This window comes from Myotis daubentonii, chromosome 8, assembly GCF_963259705.1.
Source record: "Myotis daubentonii chromosome 8, mMyoDau2.1, whole genome shotgun sequence".
NCBI lineage: Eukaryota > Metazoa > Chordata > Mammalia > Chiroptera > Vespertilionidae > Myotis > Myotis daubentonii.
The window spans coordinates 52249816-52274680 of record NC_081847.1 but is presented as its reverse complement, the minus strand read 5'-3'; the positions used below and the strand labels follow the sequence as shown (position 1 = coordinate 52274680).

Here is a 24865-nt window from a genome sequence, read left to right as displayed (position 1 = left end):
AATCCCAACAAATTCCAGCAATAGCTCCCTGGAGATGAATGCAAACTAGAAACAACCAATAATATCAAGAGAGGCAAGGGAAAACAGAAGCACAAAAATAACCGGGGGCGGGGGAGGGGGGGTGGAGGGAGGGGAAAACCCAGCAGAAAAAAAGAAAAAGAAAAAGCAAAACAGCCTCACAACCAGTCCTAAAACACACACACACACACAGACACAACAACAACAACAACAACAAAAAAATATACTCAACAATCAAGCAAACAGCAACAAAACAATAGAAAGATAAAAGAAGAAAAAAAAATTTTGGATAGTGAAGAAAGATAAGGGATATGTGTATAAGGATTTAGAGCAGTGGATTGGAAATAGGATATATAAGTAGGGTGAAATTTTGACAGGAGGTAAACAGAAGGAATAGGGAAAATCTAAAGCAGGAATAGGGTAAGAGAAACAGGACAACAAAAGGGGAAAAGTGAGGGAGAGGGTTTTAGCATAGAGGTAAAATTGAGGTAGGGAAAATTGATGCTAACGGAACTATGAAAATAGAATGGAGAACACTAATTCCAAAATAAAATAAAGAGAAAATAAAATGGCACTTTAAAAAATGGTAAAATGGTAGCAGTAATAATACTGGTTAAAAATAAAAATGTAGTAATTCAAAGGGTAAAATCAGGTGATGGAAAAAGAAAAAAAATTGGTTTCTTAGTTAAAAGGTGAAAAAAGAAAAAAGAAGAAAAAAAAATTGCAGTAGTGAAGGTCCTTTGGTTCTTCTACTCGTCAGTCTGGCTCGCCTTAGTCCTGCCAGGTATTCAAGAGAGTGTTGAATTTCCCTGCGATACACTGTTCCTCCGTGTTGTAAACCACAGTCCTGATTTTAAAGCAGGCCGTATTTGTGTCCCAGACTGCCTTAATTTGTATTTAGCTAAGAGTCAGTTTGTGGCTCAGCCTCTGGGTGGCAGTGTTTTTGGGTTGGCCTCTGAGGCTATTGGGCCTCTCTGTCCAGTAGCTTGGGTTTATCATCTCTATTGCACTTAAAACTGGTTTGGGGAAGTCCACTGCCCAGAGCTGGTTCCTTAATAGTTACCCGCTCTGTGTTGTTGCTGGGATTGAAAACTCTTTTGGCATCTTTTGAATGAAGAAATCCATAATGATAAGAAGCTTTTCAATTTATTAATTTATTAATACTTTTAAATATATTTATTTTTATTAACCACAGAAGTATTCATTAAGTAAAAAATATTGTTAAAAAAATCTACACTGGGGGATAGGGGAGGCTAGGGCGGGGGGATAAAATGGACACATATGTAATACCCTTTGTAATACTTTAAGCAATAAATAGTAAAAAAAAAAATCTAGTGAGAGACGTTCCTCAGCCTTCATACAGCACGTGTGTACAGACTTTATGGCACACCTTCGCATTTGGCAGGGAACTCCTGAGAGATGGTGTTATTTGATGGAGGAGCAATAGAGGTTCTTCTCACTTGAAACTTAGGTGTCAGAAACTTTTGTCGACTAAAAGTATTTTATCTTTGAATATGTGATACAGGTCAGCATAGAACTTTGAAGAATAGTAAATCACTTAAGAAATGCTTTCAATCATTTAAAAATGTACCATAATGTTTCACTTATATGTGGAATCTAAGAAAACAAATGAACAAAACAAAAAAGACTCATGGAAAGAGAAACTAAAGTGGTGGTCACCAGAAGGGAGTGGGTGAGGGGATGAGTGAAGATGGGGAAGGGTAATATTGTGATCAGTTTGCATAGTGACAGGTGATTACTAGAGTTGGTGGATGATCAATCACACTGTAAGGCATAAACATGTCAAATCACACCGGAAACTAATATTGTATACCAACTATACTTAAATTAAAAAATTTAAAAAAGTGTATAGTTTAAAAAATTGTATATTGTGTTGAATAATGTGCCCCACCCCCAAATTTTGCCTACCCAGAGCCTCAATGGTGACTTTATTTGATATGAGGGGCTTTGCAGACGTAATTAGTTAAGATGAGGTCATGCTGGATTACAATAGGTTCTAAATCAAATATGTGTGATGTCCTTGTAAGAAGGTACGTGAGAAAACACACACACACACACACACACACACACACACACGGAAGATGGTCATGTACAGGTGGATCAGAATTGGAGTAATGTTGCCACAGGCCAAAGGGATCACCAGAAGCTGGAAGAGGCCAGGAAGGGTTCTTCTCTAGGACTTTGGAGGGAGCATGCCCTCCCAATACCTTGACTTTGGACTTTTGGTCTCTAGGACTGTGAGACAATATATTTCTGTTGTTTTAAGCCACCTACTTTGAGGTCCTTTGTTAAGGCGGCCTTAGGGAACTAATACAATTAGAAAATCGTATTTTACCTCTGACTACTGGTTTAGAGCCAGGGCAGTGGAGTTGAAACTTTTCTGCTGTGGAAATCTTTGCTGAAACAAAATTTTCAGCAGAGGTACAAAAATTTATGGCACAGGTGGAATTCTCCGATTAAAGGTGGAGCGGCATGGCTAAACTTTCCAGATTAGTATCTCCCTGCCTTCTGTCCCGCCGCTTTCTGTTCTGCAGAGCACAGATGCAGAACCACCGCACCAGCCTAACTTCTTCCTGTTTCCCCTGCGCGCACTGGTTAGAGTCATAGGACTAAGGCACATGGAGTGCCTTTCGCTGGAGCCGGAATGGAGAGGCAGGGCAGTCAGCATTTTTCCCTTGGTGAATTTGTTACCCTCTGGGATCTGGAAAGGATTCTGGAGGGTATCCCACCTCTCTTGAATTGGGTGCCAGCATGCAGATGATAGCTGATGTTTACTGAGGACTTGCCAGGTGCTGCTCAGAAGCACACGGGCAAGGCCAGGTGATCTGTGTGCTTGCTGATGTGTACATCTTAAGTGTCTCCGTATTCAGCATCAGGCTACGCTGAGTCCCTGGGTGATGCCCTCCCCGTGCGTCCTAAGTGCTGCTTGTGCTGGGGGTTGAGGCCTTACTCTGTTCACGCCTGTCCATGTGGATTCCATCCTTCAGCTTCCACAGTCATTGCCGACCTTCTTTCTGAGTTCTTGTGATCCCTCATTTTGCCCCCAATTATTGCCCATGTCCTCTTTGAACGATAGTCCAAATATATCCAGGCAACCTGCTTGGTGGAAGGAACTGATGTTGGTTAAACTGTTGGTGAGCTGGTGAACAAAGCACAGACTCAGAGTGATGATGCGGATGAACTGAGCATACGGGTAAGTACGCTTCAGGCCTCTGTCCTTTCCTAACGAGCAGGCTGGGCGGGGGGTGGGTCAGAGGCTGGTGTGCATGTGGTAAAGCAGCCGCTTCCAAATCTTTCCAAGAGAAACAGCCTATTCGCAGGGAGCGGCCTCTGCCAGCTGCTGCCTAGAAACAGGAGGCCGTGGGCTCAGGGACTTGCTGGGCTTTTCAGATCCCTGCCCAGCTGCCACTGAGTACCACTGCTTTTGAAGACTGATTTTAATAAAAAAAATGTTGGAACTTTTGAAAAGGACTAATTGCATAAAATATTGTACCCTACTTCATCAAATCTTAAAAGCCATTGAGGGTAAAGTTCACTATTATTTTACATACCACTAACATAATAAAAAAATGGCCAATGAAGGTATATTCCTTTGCATGGGAGGGGTTAAACTGTGAAAACATTTGTGGGTGAGTGCGTGGTGCTTCTGTGGCCGTGACTGCCAAAGCTGGAGAGGGAGCCGGTCATCGCCCCTCACAGGCCAGCGGAGCTGTGGCTCCTGTTGGTGTTGGCAGGTCTGGCACACACATCTAATGTTCCTTTCCTTTATCAGGTTTTGTTGTTGTATTATTGAAATTGGACAGCTAGTACATTTTATCTCTTTCCTTTTTATTTCCACTGAGTACATTTTATAGAACCTCTTTGCCGCTGGCAGCCTGTAAGGAGAGTGAGTGTGAGATGTTAGTTTTAGGACCCGTCAGACTAAGTCCAGTTTTCAGGCTCCTGACTCAGGACTCAGGTTGTCTTCAAGGCCTCCCCCCCCGCCCCCCCGGCTTTCTTCGCAGAGATTAAGTTTCACAGTCAGTAATGTTTGGAGCTTAGGAATCTGTTAAAATGCTGAGCTTAGGAATCTGTTAAAATGCTGTTGTGGGGAATGGGCAGTTCACTTTGCATTGTGGTGATTTGAATTTTCCATGTTTACTTTCAGGAAGGGGCCAGGTGTCCAGTCCGCTGCAGCTGGTACCCCTCTGAGGAAGCATGCCCCATGCGAGAGGCGTCGCAGGAGGGCCTCCTCTCACTGCCCTGTGCTTCTGGACAGGTGAGGAGGAGTCGTCTGCCACTTTTTTGGGAGGCTATCAGGATGGAGTTATTAGAGCAAGTTATACGCTGCATACACCAAGCTGTTATTTTGAGCTCTCTAACAATAGAACTGTGTAGGAAGAATCTATAACCCAGAGAGTTTGATATGAGTCAGCAGCCTGTCTCCATCACCATTATTAGACTAGTTTTATGAAGCTAAACTTCTAAAAGTGATAAGTTGATTTAATTTTCCTTTTAAAAAATATTTTCAGAACTTCTGAAAAGGAAGCCTGTTCTTTAAAATTATTCACTTTCCAATTGATATAGCCCCTTGAAAAAGAAGAAGATTGAAGTGTCTTCCTCTAACTCACAGGTGGGGAATGTTTGGCCCGAGGACTGTATAAGGCCCACGAAATCATTTGGTCTGGCCCTGCCAAAGCATTAGGAGTGAGTTAATTGAATGTTTGACCAAATATAGGAGGGTAATTTTTAAGTTGATAAGTTTGTATGTCCTGCAAATGATGTTATAAATATCCAGCCCTGGCTGGTTTGGCTCAGCGGATAGAGTGTCAACCTGTGTATGGAAGGGTCCCGGGTTCGATTGCAGTCAAGGGCACATGCCTGGGTCGAAGGCTCGATCCCCATTAGGGGGCGTGCAGGAGACGGGCAATCCATGATTCTTTCTCATTGATGATGTTTCTATCTATCTCCCTCCCTCTCCCTTCCTCTCTGAAATCAATAAAAATGTATTAAAAAAAGAAAAATAAATAAATATCCAAATGTGCCTTGGCAGAAAAAAGGTTCCGTACGCCTGCTCTAAATGTTCAGGAAGTCTCTGAATTTTTTAGCTTTCAGGATTTTGGGAACCCATTTTGCCACAGCAGGATTCTATACTGTGGCCTCAGCAACGAGATCTGTGGACCTTTTTTTTTAAATTGCAATTTGAAATTGATGCTGAGATGCCTGTGGATTCATGCTGTTCTGAGATTTATGGAGTACTAGCTATATGCTAAGTGTAGTGTGGAGCCCTGAAGGCTTGGAATTATCACAGACATTTTACAGTGGAGGGAGTGAAACTCACATAGTCTACAAATGACAAAATTCAGATTAAAACATAAGTTGTCTGATTTCAAGTTTTTGGTTGTTAGTACTATTATCATAACTAGCTCACTAACAGGGCTCATACTTTTAGTGTGTTTTTAAAAAGAAATGAAAAGCCAAAAAGTAAAAAGCATTAAGGATATCAATTCCAGCTTCAAACCCTACACTCTGGGAATAGAATCTGTCATACTACATCTGATGTAGTAATAGAACAAAGATTCATTCAGTTACTCCTCTTTTCTCTGAGGATCTACCTCATTCTTTCCCAGTGTTATCAAAATTTTAGGAGGGATTGTTTCTCTATAAAACGTTTGGAAACCTTGCTTTCATCATAATTTAAGTGTTTAAAATAGTTAAAATCATAATTAGAGAGTATGGGCAAGCCCTTTTAAACTGGCCAGAGGGTTTGCTCCCTCCAATCCTTTATCCCAAGACACCCCCTGCCCATCTTCCAGTCCAGTACAATCTCCTATAGCTCCCTTTGCCAAAGGTCACGGCCAGTGCTTTCTAGGCACGTACAGGGGTTTGTAGAACCCTAAGGTCATAGAAACACAGGGGATATTGAGGATGCATCTCAGTGTCATATTTACATGTCATATAAAGATCTCAGTGTCATATTTACAGGACATATAAAGATCTCAGTGTCATATTTACAGGACATATAAATGAAAAAGGAAAGGACACTTGAGAAAACCTTAGGGGGCTTGGTGTTTCCCTGAAGCCCAGAGCAAGCAGTTGCAAGCTGAGTACCCGCGGAGAAGGGGGATGCTCTGTTCCAGCAGAGCTCAGTTGGAAATGCGTTGATATCTCCTATTTCACTTACAGTTTTTGTTTTGTTTTATTTATTTACTAGAGGCCCAGTGCACAAAATTCATGCACTCAGGGGTTGGGGGGTGGGAGGGTTGGGGGAGGTGTCCCTCAGCCTGGCCTGTGCCATCTCACAGTCTGGGAGCCCCACGATCGATCTCCCCACAGAGGGAGGCCCCACCCACCCGCCACAGCCCACTGGTTGGTGGCCTGGATCTCCCTCAGTGGAGACAAATTGCATCACACCCACCTTGGCTGGCCTGTGCCAGTGGGTGTCATAGTGTGGTCATCCAGACGGTCGTTTGGCTGTTCAGCCATTTGGTTGATTTGCATATTATGCTTTTATTATTATAGATTTTTTTTGAGGAGTAGGAATTCTGTATTTTTCTTATTGATAGCTGAGCATCCATTCTGTTTCTTCTTTTATTTCCATTTATCTCTCCATGTAGTAATACTTCCATTGGGGAGATAGTGAAATGCTGCTGTGTGACCCAGTGTGGGAATGTGATAAAAGGGCTGGGGAAATTAGCTCTTTGTACCTGGGGTCTTGGTGTTGGTGTCTGTCATAAGAATTGTACCAACCAGAGCCTTTCCACGGAGAACATAACTGAAGGTGAGGAAGCGGGTGGCTTTGTGTGCAGGATGGGTCTGTTATCGCCTTCTCTGTGGAGGTGAACGGCCAGTAGTGTTCCAGGTACCACATCCACCTCTCTGATCTCCCACCCTCTCAGCTTGCCTTCAGAAATCTTGCTGAAGATTCTGTCCTACCTGGATGCCACGACCCTGCTGTGCACAGGATGTGTGAACAGGCGTTTTTATCACCTGGCCAATGACAAGTAAGGAGAAAGGCAACTGTCTCTGTTGTGTTTTGATGGAGGTCCTGAGAACTAGTAAGGCCGTTTTAACCAGTTTTTTAAAACTTAAAAAAGTTAATTTCAAGAGTATTTTTAGGCATACTATTTTAGATGCTTTACATACTTGTATGATCCTTTCAAAGATTTGCATTTCTGTGCTTAAGAAAGGATGAGTCTTTGTATGAACTGAAAAAGCTCAACCCTGGTATTGGTGTGGCCATTGGAGCAGGTGGCGTTTGGTGTGCTGGCCAGGAGCACCTGCTGTGTCCCGAGAAGAACACAGACTTCCCACAGTTTCAGGCAGCATGGGCTGGGCCAGACTGGTCCTGCCTGCGTTTGCAGGATGGTGGTAGTGTGCTCTGCTGGCCAGCAGGCAGATCCTGAATAAGGAAGAGGGAGAGGCCCTTCCCACTTTCTTGGAAGTTGTCCTTTAAAAATATGAGCTTCTGATGAAATTACTCTCATATATTTTTCTGTTCCAAAGGATAATCTTAATTGCATAAGTTGACTTACATTTATAAGTGTCATGGTCAGTCTTCATTAAAAGGACATATTAAGAATTGAATGGGTAAACAATAAATGTTTTTGGAAAGTTAAGGGTATTTTCTAAGCGTTGCTTCTGAAGAGAGAACAGGAGCACATTCTGTAGCCAGTTACACTGGTGACTCCCGGGGGACACATTTGAAGGAGGTCTCCTTGGAGCCCGTAACATCCATGGGGCTGCCTCCCTGCCTCATGTATCGAGCCCACAGCATGAGCAACAGTCTCCCCATGGTTCCCTGAAACACGGATCAGCTGCCTCTGCCTCATTACTCGGGGTTTTGTTTTCCAGTACTCTGGGAAACACTGACATTCAATTGGCCCCCTTTTCTGAACAACTCATTTGAAGGTTTCTGTGTCTGACTGGGAGTGAGATTAGATAAACAAGCTTTGGCCTCAAATTCTCCATAGCATTTTAATAGGATGGAGTGTTTGCAATCGAGGTGAATGTACTCGGTTTTGGAGACTGATAAAAACATTTTAAATGTGACCTTTGTATTTTATAAATAATCAGTCTACACAATACTTAATTCTAGAAGATGCTTTTATTCTCTTTAGGCTCCTCTGATGATAAATTGAGTAAGATAGCGTGGGACGGTGGTCTATCCTATCAGTGTCAGGCATAGACTTTGTCACTGGAGGTATAAGAGGTCCACCCTCTGCTTCCCCTATTTGTGCCGGTGTTTATTTTTGTAGGTGTGAGTGCCAGGGCAGGTACAAAATAGAGTCAAACTTCTGAGTTGAAAACAAAAATACTTCAAGGCAAAAAGTTTGGCATGAAATGATTTTGTGGGGTGAGAGGTTACTTGAAAAGCCCCATCTAGAAAGAAGTGTCAGGAGGAGTCTGACTGTGTGAGTGTGTTGAGATATCCATGCAATGTCTGGATCCTGGAGGCGAGTTCCCAAGTCAGATGTCTGAGAAGTGCTTCTGTCTGCTGTGGTTGTCACTGAGTGCCCAAAGCAGTCATTCCCCTCTGGGCCCATGTGTCTCCCGCAGCCCTCCTGCCATCCAGGGTCTTCCGGTCTATAGGGGAATCGCCTTCTGCCCGCTGCCTCTTGGCCACTGGCCTTTTCATCCCTTTCTGCACTAAGTAGAATGTGGAGACATAAATCAGCAAATAATTAAATTTATTGATGTGAATGTCACCGTTTACATTAAGAAAAGGATTTTAACCTCTGTCTCAGTCTCCCCTAAGAGCAGTTTATTTCTCTTCTCTGAAGCAGAGCACTGGCTGGGAGAGAGACACCAGGCCTGGCTTTGGCTCCTGCTAACAGCACTGCTCCTATGGCTTCTCGTGGCTTCCAGTGGAGTTGGAGGACCACAGACGCTGGGTCACAGATGAATTTAAATTCCAGAGTTGCAGCTAATCAGTCCTCTGTACTTGGATCAGTTATTCCATTTCCTTGAGCGCCTTTTTGGTGTTATTGAAGAGGCCATGAAGTGGGGGCTGAGGGTGTGAGCTTGGGTGGAAGCTCTGTGGATTCAGTCCTGGTTCCACACTGTTATCAGTACTCTTCACTTTCTCTGTGCAAGCAGCACATATTCACTGCTGAAAAATTAAGACTTAGAAAACAAAAAGAACATGCAGGACAGTTGGTGTTGATATTCTGTGTCTGTATGTATATACACATCTCCTTTCTGTATACACTGCTTGCTATTTTTCCCTAGTCAATCTCCTCCTCAGTTATTGGTATAGGAAGGCCGTGGTGTGGATGATCCCAATGTCATGCACTCACTCATTTTAACCTGACCCCGGGAACAAGCTTTGCCTTCCATAAGTGTTTCTAGGCTTGGTGAACCTAGGATACTTATCTCAGACTTCAGTTCACCTCGACACGCAGAACTCTTAAGTGTTCAGCTGGACACGTTGCTGGAATTAGATAAGTTAAAAATTATTGTGCATCTTCAAATTAATATATTACAAGGACAGGTAATGGCAGTGTCTTTTAGACTGTTTACTTCTTCCCTCTTTCCCCCCAGTTTTATTTGGATCAGAATCTATTCAACTGCCTTTTCACCTAAGAGATGTAACTGGAGAATTGATCCAGTAGAGAAGACAGTCGCATCTATGAATGCACTGTCAGTTGAGGACAAAGAAGCTGGATATTGGAAGAAGGAATATATCGCAAAACGGATAGCCTCCGTGAAAGCAGCTCTAGCTCAGGTCCTCAAACTTGTCAACCCCTACACAGGCCTCCCGGCCAAAACCAAGGAGGCCCTCAGGTACGCACGCTTCTCTCGCAGCGGGCGCCGCGCTTTCATGAGTGCTGCTGACCTTGAAGAAGAACAATGGTGTAAGCTCAGACGATCGTGTGCCTGGGACATACGTGCACTTTATATTGTGAAGACCTGTCTCTTGATATTTGTGTGTGTTTCTGTGCATGTGTAAAATATATAGTATTTTCCTACTCCGTGCAAGTGGTCTCGAGTTTTTACGAAGAGCAGAAATAACCTAGTTCTATGCTCTGGTAAAGCAAGGGTATCTGAGGTATTTCTCCTGGGCAGGACCTTTATTTACTTATTTTATTACTTACCTATGTATCGCCAGTACTGAGAACACAGCTGTTCCTTAGGTGAGGAGAAAATGTTTAAAGGAAGAACTGTTGGGGCAAGGAAAACTCACATCGGGCACATTCTGAGAACTTTGACGTTGGTGTTAGGGAAGTGGATGCTTTAGAAATGATAAGTGAAATAGACTAGCTTTTTTTTTTTTCAATGAGGCCAACATTATTAGCTTGCTTTTATTTCTCCAGAATATCTGGTCTCGGTTGGGTAATCATATTGAAAGAAAAAAGTGGGAAAGAACATGTCATGGAGCACGCTGACCTTTACATAAACCACTCCTCTGTCATGGTCGTGTGGTATGGCAAAAATTGGCCCTGTCTGGCCACACTATCAACCTTAGACTTGTGCGGTGTGACGCCAGTCTTGATGGACTGGCACAAACCCCCCACCAAAAATGGGTAAGTACTAATTCAGCACAACTTTTGAGTGAGAACATCTTATATGGAAATACTAGTTGGCATCACTTTGTAATTTAAAAACACCACCAGTGTATTTCAATTTGATTGTGTCCTAAAGACTTCTCTTTTATCCTGGGTCACTATAGGATAGGAAAAGAATAGGATTATCACAGTGTGATTCGGTTCCTCTTCTCTTGGTTATCTAAAATGGTTAGGGAATGACATTGTAGTTAACAAAATTTCCTGGATGATGGAACACATACCGAGAATCCACTTGATTGTGGCCGTGTGCTGGGTGTGAGGGTGCTGGGTGAAGGGTTCTTCCTCTCCTCCCCTCCCTGATTCTTCAGCTTCTGCTGGGGCCAAGGAGCTGCCAGCAGGAGCCAGGGGGAGGGAAAGGAAACCATGGGTGGGGCAGAAATTTAGGTGTGGCCATTTTGCCTTTGATTTATAATGTTGTTTGTGTCCCTTGCTCCTCAACATGCCACTTATTAGCAATGTGCACGTTATTAGCATGTTCTTCCAAAGCAGTTTTAGGTACACTAATAACAGTCACAAACAGTGGACATGGGAGTTCACTTCTCTCTCTCCTTTCTTTGACATGCATTGCAAAGACCTCGATGGCCTTCTCTAATTGCAAAGTACAGTCTGAGTAACTTAACTGACTCCACCTTGGTTGGCTGCGACAGATTCGTTAGGATCTTCCATCTGAACCCAGGCCTCCTGGTGGGGCTGTGGAAGGTAAGACTTGGGCAGCCTCGTGGGCTGTGACATCCCTCCCTCTCAACCCCATGTTCACTCACATGGACAGGACATCACGTGTGCAGTCCTTTCAGACTTCTCATGAGCTGCATTCCATTTTATTATCTTACCAGCTTCATTTTGTAGCAAATGGTCCTCGATTCCATGGAGGGTCCTTCCTGTTCTCACAGACGATAGGCTACCTTTACTATCATGGGATGTCCTGTCCTCTCCAGGCAATTCATGTTCCTTTCCCTTTTTCTGTGTCCTTTCTTGTCAGTCTCTGTCTGTGCCTTTGGCCTGGGAGTCACTCCCACATGTTCCTGACCCTGTGGATGTGGCAGTGAGTGCATCTGCCCACCAGGGAAAGGTGTAGGCTCTTTCCTCCCACCAGGCGAGGTTTCTTCATTCATCAGTCAGGCCAAAGGCCAGCTCCCTCCTCGGGGCTTGTTTTCGGGGCTGTCACCTCCATGAGAAGCATCTGTGCAATGTTCCCCTGTTCACCATGGGTTCCTCGGTGGCTTTGGCCCATGGATGTTTTAAGGTAGCAGTTCCTAAATTTTAATTCAGAGAACTTGGTGTGTGTTCATGTAGGCAGACTCACCGGGACTGGACTTCAGCGTCTCTCTCTGCTACCTCTTTCTCTTCCCAACCTGCCTGGCTTCAGAGTCTCTCCCTCCCTGACTCTGGGTGAGGCACTTGGGGGCAGGGCTGCAGTTTGCCTGACTGGAATCCACCTATCTCTGTGGGCCTGTGGAGTTACGGGGACTCTGGCTGATCCAATTGGCCTCTGTCTGGCCATTGGGTCACCTGCACCAGGCAGTGTCACCTGTGAGTTTGGGGAGGAATGGGTATTAGTTCCGTGTACAGTCCCATTTTCTGGGTCCCTAACCTGATGGATGAGTGAAGAGCTGGAATCTAATTGTCCCCACTGGGTTTGTCCAGCCAAGCAGGTACTCGAGAGAGGAAGGTCATGCCATGAACGTTAGGTATTTGTGGAATTGATCTCGTGTTTGTGCAGTTCTTCCCAGAATTGTCTTTATTTTTGCAAAGAGCTTGAGACAACCTGGAACTAACAAGACCTGTTTCCACAATTACCAAGTGTAATACAGCATTTTGCTATTTCACAAATATAAGGATGAGCCTCCTTTTACTGCACGCTCTGTGTGTCTGGGTGAGTCGTGGCCCTGCTGTCCATGTGACACATTTCTCTTACTAAGATGGCAGCACTAACAGTGCCTCAGCCTGAGGTCAGCGTACAGTTGAGGGTCTGCCATTGTCTGCAAGGCGATGTGCTGCGAACTTCACCACGACCTTGGGAAAGATTAAAACATTTCAGCTGAAAAGTGTGTTCTTACTAATCAATGTTTCAGAGAGCGGAAGAACTGGCGTTCGTCATGGCCAATCTGCACTTCCATCACCTCGTGGAGAAGAGCACGTTGGGCTCGGCCGCCCTGTACGTAACTGTCCATTGTGCATTTAGTTTTTGTAAAGTTAACACAAACAATTATAAGTTGATACATCTTAATATTCTGAGAATAGCTACAAAGATATTCTGTTCTTAATCAGCAGACACAAGCCCACAGGCATAATTACTGAGCTGTTACTGAGATAATTGGATTATTCATGAGTGCACATTTGCTTTATCTGTTCTGGGTTAAGGATTCTGTGCCTTGTAGAACATTATTTATAGGGCAGGTACCTACACTGCTGAAAGATGCAGTACGTCCTGGTGCCTCACACTGCACTAACGTGAGCTCTCTTACCTTGGGAGGCTCACAGACCCACGGTCGCTGGCTGAGTCCGGCCTGCAGGTGTTTGCTTGGTCTCTGCAATGCGGGCCTTTTAATGAATGTGAGGGTGTTCAGGTAGGGAACATGCTTTCCATTTCGCTACAGATGTCTCACTTATAAATATTCCCTGAAAAGCTTCTGAGTGCTCTTGTTACCTGTGTAGTACGGCTTCTTGTATTGAAGAATACTTTGCTCATTGTGGCTCTGGGTCTTCTGCCCGGTCCCTAACCTGTGGGGCTGTTGTAGGTGTAGTCATAGGTGCGCAGGTGGTTTAACGCGGGGCAGTGAGCACAGTGCTGAGCCACTGAGGAGCGGAGTTGCTGCCCTGGGTGGTCTGTGAATCCCGGCGGAGCTCACATCTCTGCCTGTCTTTTTTTATGTGTGTTAATCCTCATCCAAGGATATTTTCCCATTGATTTTTAGAGAGTGAACAGGAAAGGGAGAGACAGAGAGAGGAAAACATTGACATGAGAGAGAGACATCAGAGTGGCTGCCTCCTGCCCAGGACCCTTCAGTCCGTGGGCTGATGCTCTATCCATTGACCCAAACTGGCTAGGGCTCTGCCTGCCTTTATTGAAGTTGGTAGGAGGAGCAGGGGGCATGGAGTTCCTGGTGTTGGAGGTTATTGGGGTTCCTGCAGGGGATTGATAGGGCTGGTGCTTTGAATGTATGCTAGTTTTTTAAAGAATGTTTTCTTTCTGGTATTGACAAATTCATGTGTGTTTGTTTTTATTTTTAGCCCCTATGAGCTGCCTCCTCACATCCCCCTTTTGGATGACAGCCCTGAGTACGGGCTGCATGGCTACCAGCTCCACGTGGACTTACACAGCAGCGGGACCTTCTACCTATGCAGCACATTTCGCAATCTCTTTACCAAGCAAGGTGACACTGAGTTTCTGTTGCAGTTTGAAATGAAAAGGTTGGGGAGTACATGGGACCCAGTTTTGTATCTGAGTTAAGAAGTGCCCTCCTACCTGGCCGCTTCGCCCTTCCAGACCCCTGTGTCACCCGAGGACTTGTGAAGGGTCCAGGCAGATCTGATCCCTTTAGCTCTGGCTCAGTCTCCACCTTCCTTCTCCTCTTCCTCCTGAACATCCTCCACTCATCTTGTCTGCTGGTACTTTCCTTATCGTTTGCCTCATCGCATTCCCTCTCTTCACTTCATTGAGACTTATTTTATGGCTCAGAATACAGATTATGTTGGCACATGCTCCACTTGTCCTGAGGGAGAATGTATGTTCTGGTTGGGTGAGGTGTCATCAGTGTCAGGACCAGGAAAAGGTGGTCAAGAGTGCTGAAGTCTGCTGTGTCCTTGCTGATTTTCTGCCTGCTGGTCTTGTAGTCATGGAGAAAGGAATATTGAAACCTCCAAGTATAATTGTGATTTGTGTATTTCTCATTGATGCTGTCTCCATTCTGGCTACTAGTACTTCTAGTCTGAAGCTCTGTTATTTCATTCATAGGCATTGAAGACTGTTATGTCCTCTTGAGCCATGTCCTCTTATCATTTATGAGGCAACCTTCTTTATTCCAGGTGATAGTTTTGTTGTGAAATCTATTCCACCTGATAAATGCAAGCATTCCAGCTTTATTTTGACTAGTGCTAGTGTGATTTGTTTTGCCTCCTTTAAACCCATTCATATCTATGCATTTGGTCACTGTGCTTCTTCAGTCCCTTATGATATATGGCAATCCATCCCAATTTTCATGCTATTTATTTGTTGAAGAAATGGAATCTATTATTTGTCTATACAATTTCTGCATTTTGGATGGTTGCTTCTAGTATTAACATGTTTCTCTAGCTGATAAGGTTTAGGTTTTTCCTTTTTCTTTGGCAAGAATCCTTCATAGATGATGCTCTGTACTTCCTATTGAATTTATCAGAAGGATGTAGTATCTGCTTTTCTAAGTATTAATTATATTAAGAACAATCAGTGGGTTCAGGGAATTCTCAGACTAGTCTCTTTATTATGACTTGCTCCATGATATTTACCAAATGGTTTACCAAGTAATGGGAACCTGTGTTCATTTACTTTTATTAGTGATTGTAAAATGATGATTCCCTGGTTGTAGTGTTCTTTCTATATTTATTAGCTAGGATTCTTCTGTAAAGAAGAATTTTCTCTTATCAACCATTGAGTTAACATGAAATATGTTAGTACAGGAAAGACAGGGGACATGCTTGATTCTTTCTCCTTATTAATTTACAGAATAGTGAGTTAATGTTTCAGCAGTCTTCAAAGATGACTTGTAAGTTTTTTTTGGAGGTATTGTTAAAAAATGTCATTTATGTATTTTAGTCTACTTGCACTCTTTATTCTTTTAATTATTACTGTGCTCTGCTCCTGTTTTTTTGTGTGTTTTGACATGGCTCCAGTCATCCTTGGCAGCTTGATTGCATTCTAATATGATAAGATTGCTCAGGCTTATCTCGTCTGTTTCCTGCCCAGACTGGAATGAGTAGGTACCCTGGTTCCCTTTAGTTCATGCTACACTGTGTATTTAGAGACCATAGTCTGGATCCTAGGGCTGCATGGTACTCTGGGGTTTTCATTTATTTTAGGGTTTTCAATAGACAGAGCTGAGAAGTTTATCCTATATAATAAAGAGGTAATATGCAAATTGACCATCACTCCAACACACAAGATGGCCACCCCATGTGGACACAAGATGGCTGGCAGAGGAAAGCTGTTGGGAGGGACCAGGCTTGAAAGGGAGGGCAGTTGTGGGCGATCAGGTCGGCAGGGGAGGGCAGTTGGGGGTGACCGGCCTGCAGGGGAGGACAGTTGGGAGGGACCCAGGCCTGCAGGGGAGGGTAGTTGAGAGGGACAAGGCCTGTAGGGGAGGGCAGTTGGGGGGGACCAGGCCTGCAGGTGAGCAGTTAGGCGTTGATCAGGCTGGCAATGGAGTGTTTAGGGGGTGATCAGGCTGGCAGGCAGAAGTGGTTAGGGGCCATCAGGCAGGCAAGCAGGCAGGCAGGCGAGCAGTTGGGAGCCAGCAGTCCTGGATTGTGAGAGGGATGTCTGACTGCCTGTTTGTTGGACATCCCTCGAGGGGTCCCAGATTGGAGAGGGTGCAGGCTGGGCTGAGGGACACACTCCCCCCATGCACAAATTTTGCCGGGGTCCTGCCCCAGCGGGTCCAGGGGTTCCCCAAAGGTGTGGACGGAGTCGGCGAAGAAGGAATGACACGGAGACAGCGTTCAGTTGATCAGCAGCCTAGCCAGGATCTCTAGCCAGGATCTCCAGCCAAGTTCTGGTCTGGATCTCCAGAGAGGTTCTGCTGTTTATTGTCTTGTTACATCCGTATTTATACCAGTTGATTTTAATCCTGTCAATTTCTATTACAAAGGTTAGGGCGTTTCTTATCTCCATTCCAGGGAGTAAAGATTATGTAGCTTAAGCATGATTGTTTGTAGTGATTAACTACCCGCCTGGCACTTAGTTAAGGAGTTTCATCCCCTCCCTGACTTCAGGGAAAAATTCCTACCTGGGGAAACAACCTTTCTAGGAGAGGCATCCCCTCCCTGACTTCAGGGAAAAATTCCTACCTGGGGAAACAACCTTTCTCGGAGAGGTGACCTTGGTTAAAACACACAGCGCTAAGGGGAGCAAACATATTAAGAACAGTATGCTATATACGCCAGGTCCCTTGAAACATATGCTGTGCAGATGTTTCTTTCCTGCAGCGACTGTGTCAAGCAGCAAGGATGGACCGGCTTCCGGCAAAATTTCATGCACCGGGCCTCTAGTAGATTTATAATGTGAAGAAGTAAGTCATGCATTTATTTAAATTAAATATCTTAGAAGTTTTTAATGAACTTCTTAGATTATATATTTGCATAATTTTTCTTAGGCTGAAAGTCTTTTATAAACAACATCACAATATGTAATAACATCATAAGAACAAAACCTATATTGCTAATAATGAACCTATTGAATACTCTCTAAATTAAGAATTTCCTTGTGGTCCTTCATGTACTTAAGATATCTATATATATAACAGCCTAAGTGACCATCCAACCCTTCAACCGTCTGACTGGTAGCTAGGACATGCACTGACCTCCATGGGGCAGATGCTCAATGCAGGAGCTGCCAAGCTGCGGTGACTTGGCAACTATGGTTCTTGAGTGATGCACCCGGAACTAGAGAGGAGGGAGTCCGATTTCAGGATGTGTGGCCTGAGAACTGCCCTCTCACAATCTGGGACCCCTCAGGGGGTGTCCACAGGCCAGGCTGAGGGACCCCACCAGTGCACAAATCTGTGCACCAGGCCTCTAGTATTACACTAGAGATATAAAATTAAGTCACCTAAAGTAATCTTTCTCTGCATTGGTGTGCTACCACTTTGATATGCAATTAGTGATTTGTTTCAGTTGATTTTTTATTTTTCAAGATTGCTTTGCTATTTTTCTACATGAAAAAAATTACCACATTTACATGGTTCCAAAGTTGAAAGTCTAAAACAAGGTGGTTCAGTGAGGTTTACGGGTACCTTTCCCCTTGACCCCTATTCTTTTCCTCCCTCCAGATGAGACCCTTTATAGTCGTTTTTGGCTCATTCTTTAAATGTTTCTCTTTGAATACATAACGCTGTACACAAATATATTCATATTTTTCTCAGTTTTTAAAAAATGAAGCACATTACTCCCTTTTAAGTTCCTTGCTTTCCCCCCAATTAATAATATATTCTGCAGATTATCCTTCAGCACGAGGGAGAGATCTTTCTTGTGCTGTTTTTAAAACAGGTACATTGAGAATAAAATGAAATGGCTGTGTAGGGTTGTGTTGATTGTTTCTCTCCATGGTCCCCAGTCGTTGCTGTTACACATAGTGGTATAGGGACTGGCCTTGTTCACACTTCACTTCATAGTCTGCCAGCTTGCTTTGGGGAGCCTTTCTTAGAAATAGGATGTTAGGTCAAAGGGTGAATGCACATATATTCTTGAGAGACACTTGCAAATCCCCCTTGATAAGGTTGCACCATTTTGTATTCTCAACTTAATAGGGATATTATGTTAATAAAATGTTTTATTCCTAAGTAAGTTTGTTCTAGGGTTTTAAAATATATTCTTACAAGTTAAGGTGTTTCTATTTCTAGATTAGTTGAAAAAAATTAAAAGAAATATTTCTGTTGATTTATAGAGAGAGAGGAAGGGAGAGGGAGAGAAAGAGAGAAATACAGACATGAGAGCAGAACATCAATCGCCCCACCAGGGATCAAGCCCTCAATCTCGGGCATGTGCCCCGACTGGGTAACTGAACGGGCAATCTTTCTGTTAATGCTAATAAACCTCTGGGAACATTAGATGTTGTTATGACACACAGGGTGCTAAGTGAAATGAAGGACAATGGAAACCGAGATGGGGATAATTCACCTTTGTCTGCTGTCTTCACAATAAAAACACATTTTCACCCTAAGAAGACTTTATAGGAGATTGAGGTGTGTTTCCTAGGCATGTGGTTCTATGGTCAGAAGTCAGCAGAGGGCGCTGTTGTCATCAGAGTCACTTGCAAGGTTAGAAAAGTACAACTGGAGTGTCTTCTGCAGTCTTTTGTGGTTTCATATGGCATATTTAGCAAACTCTGGCTCTGCCAGTGCAGTTGGGCATGACAGCACTTCGTCCCTGTTTTTAAAGAACACTTTCTGTCTATCAAGGAGAAAAGGTTAGAATCATGTTTCTGGAATTGAGGTGGCACTGTCTGTTGTTTGTCGCCAGTGAGCTGTGAGAAACCTGGCTGACTCCAAGGCGGCTGTCTGCAGGAAGTGGTGGGAAATCATTCATTAACAACCAGCTGTTGAATGCAGGGACTGTGCACAGTGCAGGGGGACAGATATGTGGCAGACATATCTGCCCTCCACAGGCCGGGGTAAGGGAGCCTGCTGAGCCAGGTGCCAGGCACCTGGGGAGGGGAAGTGACTCTCAGGATTCCTGGATGGTTCTGAGGAAAGGGGGGAACGGTGTCGATCTGACTCAGTGGAAGACACTCAGAGGCCAGCATCCCTGTGCCCGGTGCTGTCCTCGTCCACCTGAGCCTGTAGCTGAGGCTCTTGCCTTAGACTCCAGCATTGGTCTGGTGGGTTCAGTTCCCTGGCTGGGGACCACCTGCATGGCGTGTGTGTAGCTCAGGTCCTCATTTCCTAACAGATCTCCTGACCACCTGGCAGTGTCCTCCTCAGCCGGCCACTGTGTTCAGGAGCAGGCTTTTCCTCCTCCGATGTTGAATAAAAAGGTTCCCCGTTCTTTCTTCTCTCCCCTAAGGTTCATTTGACTGTTTCTCCTTGCACCTTTACTTAGTCCTCCCCCAAGACCTGGGGTGTTTTCTCTTTGTACTCCTATGTATTCTGCCACCAGACCAGTCATGGCTGCATGAAGAGTCTTTGTAGAAGGATCCCAATAATCTCTTTTCAAGGAGAATTTATGATCCCCAAACCTGCGCATTTGGCTAACTGCACTTTGTGTGTTGCCACTAAAATGAGGCTGAAAGGAAGTTTAGGTGAAGAAATATTTGAATTGAATTAATGAGAGGCAAGAGGGCGGGGAGGAGAAGCAGACAGGAAATGTTGAAGGAGGAATTTGTAAATGAAAACTAAGGGAAGCTTGCAAACACACCTGGTGAGGTTGTCTGTTTACATTTTGTTTTCTGTGCTTTCAGAAATGTGGATGGACTGTTGGCATTGGGTCCCCAAGACCGCCCCCGACTCAGGATACAGTTGTGTCATTGGCCACAATTCACTACAGTAACAGGGCACTGGGAAAAATCAGCGAGGGAGAAGGTACAGGGGCGATGGCAGAGGAAACTGGGTGAGCCCTCAGGAGCCCTCTTCCTGAGGACTCACACAGGATCTGCTTATTTATTTCCCTAGAATGAGATGTGAGAACACATGTGACATGTTAGCTACCTGAGATGCTCATTGGAGACTCAGCCTGGCCCAGGGTTTTAAAATTTTTTTAAAAATTGATTTCAGAGAGGAAGGGAGAGGGCGAGAGAGAGAAATATCAATGATGAGAAAGAACCATCAATTGGGTGCCTCCTGCATGCCTCCCACTGGGGATCAAGCCCATAACCCGGGCATGTGCCCTGACTGGAAATTGAACTGTGACCTCCTGGTTCATAAGTCAATGCTCAACCACTGAGCCACACAGGCCTAGCCTGGTCCAGTGTTTTTATGGGGGTTTGGTCATGTAGGCACCCTTTGCTTGGCACTACCAAACTTCCAGACTCCTGGAAGGAGAGACATTAAGCATAAACCACATTGTGGTACAAACTAGTCAGGTGCAGTGGGCCACACTTGCCACTTAGGAATGGATCCAAGTTCCCAGACACCAGCAAGGGCCACCCTGGCGAGCAGGCCTTTCTAAGGACAGGCAGCTTGGGCCTGCTGTGCGAACTCTTTTCTGCACAAGGCCCATGAACACATGGATGAGGGAATGGCACAGCCAGTGAAAGAGCAGGCAGGAAGCAGTCCAGTGCCTTTGAAGTGCAAATAGAGCCCTGAAAAAGGGTGTGATCAGCAATGCCAAGTGCGAAGGAATGTGGATTTTTTGTCAAGCTAATGATTACCAATTCTCAGAAGCTGAAGGAAAAGTGTGTTGCACAGTACAGTGTGCTTATTCTTGTCATCAGGACCAAGAGGAAGTGATGCCAAGAAGCCAAGGAAACAGAGTTTGAAGTAATAAAGTGAGCTAGTTCTGTCTTTTGACTTTTTATCTCATTGCTATAAAAATGCATTTAACAGCTAATGTCTTACTATGTGGTTTGAATTTCTGAATATATAGGAGTTATAAAGAAGCAAATAAAAATCACCATAGGGCAAGTGTTTATGTTTTGGTCCATTTTCAGATATTTACTTGTGGACCACATTGTGTGAACAACCCACTTCTTCCCCTAGCAATTGCCTTGTGAGCAGTTTCCCATGTCACCTAATAGTCCTTGAAAATTTGATTTTGAAAAGTTGTATGACATTCCATTGTTTTGTTTTATCATGATTGATTGACCCGTTATCCTAATGTTGGGCGTTTAGGTCTCCATTTTTCATGATTATAGTGCTATTATCATGAGCATTACTTTGAAAAATCTTTGATGATTTGAGAGGTGAAAGGGACATCTGATTTAAATTTGCATGTCTTGAATATTAGGTTGACTATTTAAAAAATTATTGACTTCAGCAGAGGTTTATGGGCTGCCATCAGCCGGCTGTTTAGGAGGCATCTTTGTAGGATCCAGCTTCAGTACTGCCTCTCATGGGTGTGTGGCCCTGGCCCTCAGTGTCCTTGCCTGCAGACGGTGGTAACATCAGGACATTGCTTAACAAGATTCTTGGTGGATGAGGGTGATGTAGTAAGGGATGCCTCCAGGATGCTTCACATGTGTTGCTGCTGTTGTCCTGATTTTTACATTTCTTTTAAAAAAACTAGAGACCCAGTACGTTCGCTTCTGCTTGCCTCAGCTGGCTGCCCTGCCCATCCCTGCTCGTAGCTCGCACCCTGCCCTCCACCATTCGTAGCTCTCCACCGCTAGTAGCTCTCTGCCACAAGTAGCTCGCACCCTGCTCTGCCCGCCATGAGAGCCGCTGCTTGTTTGGTCATCATGACCACAGGTCTTTTATGATATAGATATTTTTATTGATTTTAGAGAGGAAGGGAGAGGGTGAGAGACATAGAAACACTTATAATAATAAAAGTGTGATATGCTAATTAGACTGGACAGCTGAACGACCTTCAGGACATCATTCCAGATGTCCTTCCCGATGAAGACGTGGCGACAGGGGCCAAGGCAGAGGTGGTTAGAGGCAAGCAAGTGGGCAGGCGAGCAGTTAGGGGCGATCACAATACCTTCACCTTAACCAAGCCCTGAAATCTCCTCCCCTCTGACAGTTGTCATTCTGTTCTCTATCTAAAGAGTCTGTTTCTATGTTGTTTGTTAGTTTATTTTGTTCATTAAATTCCACATATCAGTTAAATCTTATGGTATATATCTTTCTCTGATTGGGTTATTTCACTTAATACTCTCCAGGTCTATCCATGCAGTTGCAAAGGGTGATATTTCTTTCTTTTTTATAGCTGAGTAATATTCCATTGTGTAAATGTACTAAAGCTTTTTTATATACTCATCTCCTGATGGGCACTTGGCCTGTTTCCTGATCTTGGCTATCTATTCTAATAAAATCCTAGGTGGCCCTCGTGCCCACACATCATTACAAGATGGCCACCCCCATGTCATCACAAGATGGCTGCCCCATGTCATCATAAGATGGCTGCTGCATGTCATCACAAGATGGCCACCCCCGTCAGCATAAGATGGCCACCACAAGATGGCCAGCAGGGGAGGGGAGTTAGGGGAGATTGGGCCAGCAGGGGAGGGCAGTTGCGAGTGATTAGGTGTCAATCAGGCTGGCAGGGGAGTGGTTAGGGCAGGGGTGGGCAAACTTTTTGACTCAAGGGCCACAATGGGTTCTTAAACTGGACTGGAGGGCCGGAACAAAAGCATGGATGGAGTGTTTGTGTGAACTAATATAAATTCAAAGTAAACATCATTACATAAAAGGGTACGGTCTTTTATTTCAATAGTTTTATTCATTTCAAATGGGCCGGATCCAGCCCGCGGGTCGTAGTTTGCCCACGGCTGGGTTAGGGGGTGATCAGGCTGGCAGGCAGAAGCAGTTAGGGGCAGTCAGTCAGGCAGGCAGGTGAGTGGTTAGGAGCCAGCAGTCCCGGATTGTGAGAGGGATGTCCGACATCCCCTGAGGGGTCCCAGATTGGAGAGGGTGCAGGCTGGGCTGAGGGACATCCCCCCACCCCCCAATTGCATGGATTTTGTGCACCGGGACTCTAGTTGTAAATAATGCTGTGATGAATATGGAGGTGCATATATTCTTTCAAGTTAGTGATACCTCCAACTTGTTCTTCTTTCTCAAGATTGCTTTGGCTATTTGGAGTTGTTTATGGTTCCATATAAATTTTTGGAATATTTTTTCTAGTTCTGTGAAATACACCATTGGTATCTTGCTAGGAATGCCATTGAATCTATAGATTGCTTTGGGTAGTGTGGACATTTTAATGATGTTAATTTTTCCTATCTGTGAACATGGTCTATGTTTTCACTTATTTGTTTCTTTAATTTCTTTCTTCAGTATCTTGTAATTTTCTGAGTATAGGTCTTTACCTCCTTGGTTTATTCCTTGGTATTTTCTTTTTTACATTTCCTTTCTACCTGAATTTTTGTTTGATAAATCCCATTGTTTTAAGTGTTTACAGGACTTATATGAGTTATGTTCTTTTCAGATATTTTCTTCATTTTTTTCTATTGCCTTTTGATTTGGTCTGTATTGTTTTGGATCTCTCAAAGGTATTTTGAATTGTATGTAAACCTATGCTTCCTTTGATTAACATAAAAATTGTGTCCAGCCTAGAGGTTCACATGCCTGCCCCTCTTAGGGCTCTCTCTCTCTGTGGTGGAGGACCAGGGCCCCTTCTGCATGTGTGCCCCCTACTCCCTGGCAAGATGTTTCAAGTTTTACTTGTGTATTTCGTTATGAAAATACTAGAGGCCTGGTGCATGAAATTTGTGCGGGGGGGGGGGCCTTCCCCTCAGCCCAGCCTGCACCCTCTACAATCCGGGACCCCTCGGGGGATGTCCGACTGCCAGGGGATGTCCTAAGGATTGGGCCTAAACCGGCAGTCGGACATCCCTCTCACAATTTGGGACCGCTGGCTCCTAACTGCTCTCCTACCTGTCTGCCTGATTGCCCCTACTGGCCCCCCTGCCAGCCTGATCACCCTTAACTGCCTCTGCCTGGTGGTCTGGTCACCCCCTCACTGCCCCCCCTGCTGGCCTGGTTGCTGCCAACTGCACCCTCTGCTGGCCTGGTCACCCCCTCCCCCACCAGCCCTTGCAAGCCTGGTCGCCCCTTACTGCCCCCCTCTGCTGGACTGGTCACCCCCAACTGCCCTCCCTGCTGGCCTGGTTGCCCCCTCACTGCTCCCTCCCCCCCCCCCCCCCCCGCCCCACTGGCATGGTTGCCCCACACAGCCTGAGTTCAGTCGTTTGGTCATCCCTCACTAACCCTCCTGCCCGCCTGGTCGCCCCATGCAGATTGCTGCTCAGTTGTTTGGTTGTCCCTCACTAACACCCCTGCCAGCCTTGTCGCCCCACTCAGCCTGTTCGGTCGTTCGTTTGGTTGCGATGGTCCCTGGCTTTTTATATATATAGATATGATCCTCCCCTAACATAAGATTTCTTACTAATGAGCTTTTATCAAAGACTTCTTAGTTATTTCCATCCATTTATTCTTTTAGATGTATTTAATAATTACTTGGGCAGATTAAAAAATATCTCATTTGCATTTTGATCAGATTTGTATTAAATGTGTACATTAATTTGGAAAGAATTGATGTATTTTTATTTAGGGTTTTGGACTATCCATTTATGTAAGTTGAGAGAAACGTTCCTTATGTAGGTCCTGCACCTTTCTCTGCACATTGATACTTCCTTTTTGTGTTGCCCCTGTGAGTAAATTTTTTTAGATTATGATTCTATTAGTTGTTTGTTAAATTTGTTCTATATCCTGTAGAGTTTTTGCAATATGTTTCTCATTAAAATACTGATTAAATATTCAATGCTTACTCTTTAAGACTTAACAGGAAATGTTGAGAGGATAAAAGAAGTTATGGGTCCTAGAAACTTCTTTTTTCCTACCCAAAACATGGAGTTATTCAACTCTTCAGTACCAGAACCTGATAAGCCCATAAAATCTCTCTTTAAGGTTTGTTTCAGATATTTTTTT

At 44.4% G+C, this 24865-nt stretch overlaps 1 protein-coding gene across 1 annotated transcript in view; it reads left to right on the top strand.

Moving 5' to 3' along the window:
- The window catches only part of FBXO15 (F-box protein 15), a 50539-nt gene that overhangs the window by 8975 nt on the left and 16699 nt on the right, over positions 1-24865 (top strand). Inside the window, exons 2-8 of the mRNA XM_059706370.1 lie at positions 4187-4297; positions 6918-7022; positions 9562-9804; positions 10335-10544; positions 11159-11285; positions 12659-12741; positions 13818-13960. Coding sequence (XP_059562353.1) covers positions 4187-4297; positions 6918-7022; positions 9562-9804; positions 10335-10544; positions 11159-11285; positions 12659-12741; positions 13818-13960 — 1022 coding nt within the window. The remainder of the gene's footprint in view (positions 1-4186; positions 4298-6917; positions 7023-9561; positions 9805-10334; positions 10545-11158; positions 11286-12658; positions 12742-13817; positions 13961-24865) is intronic.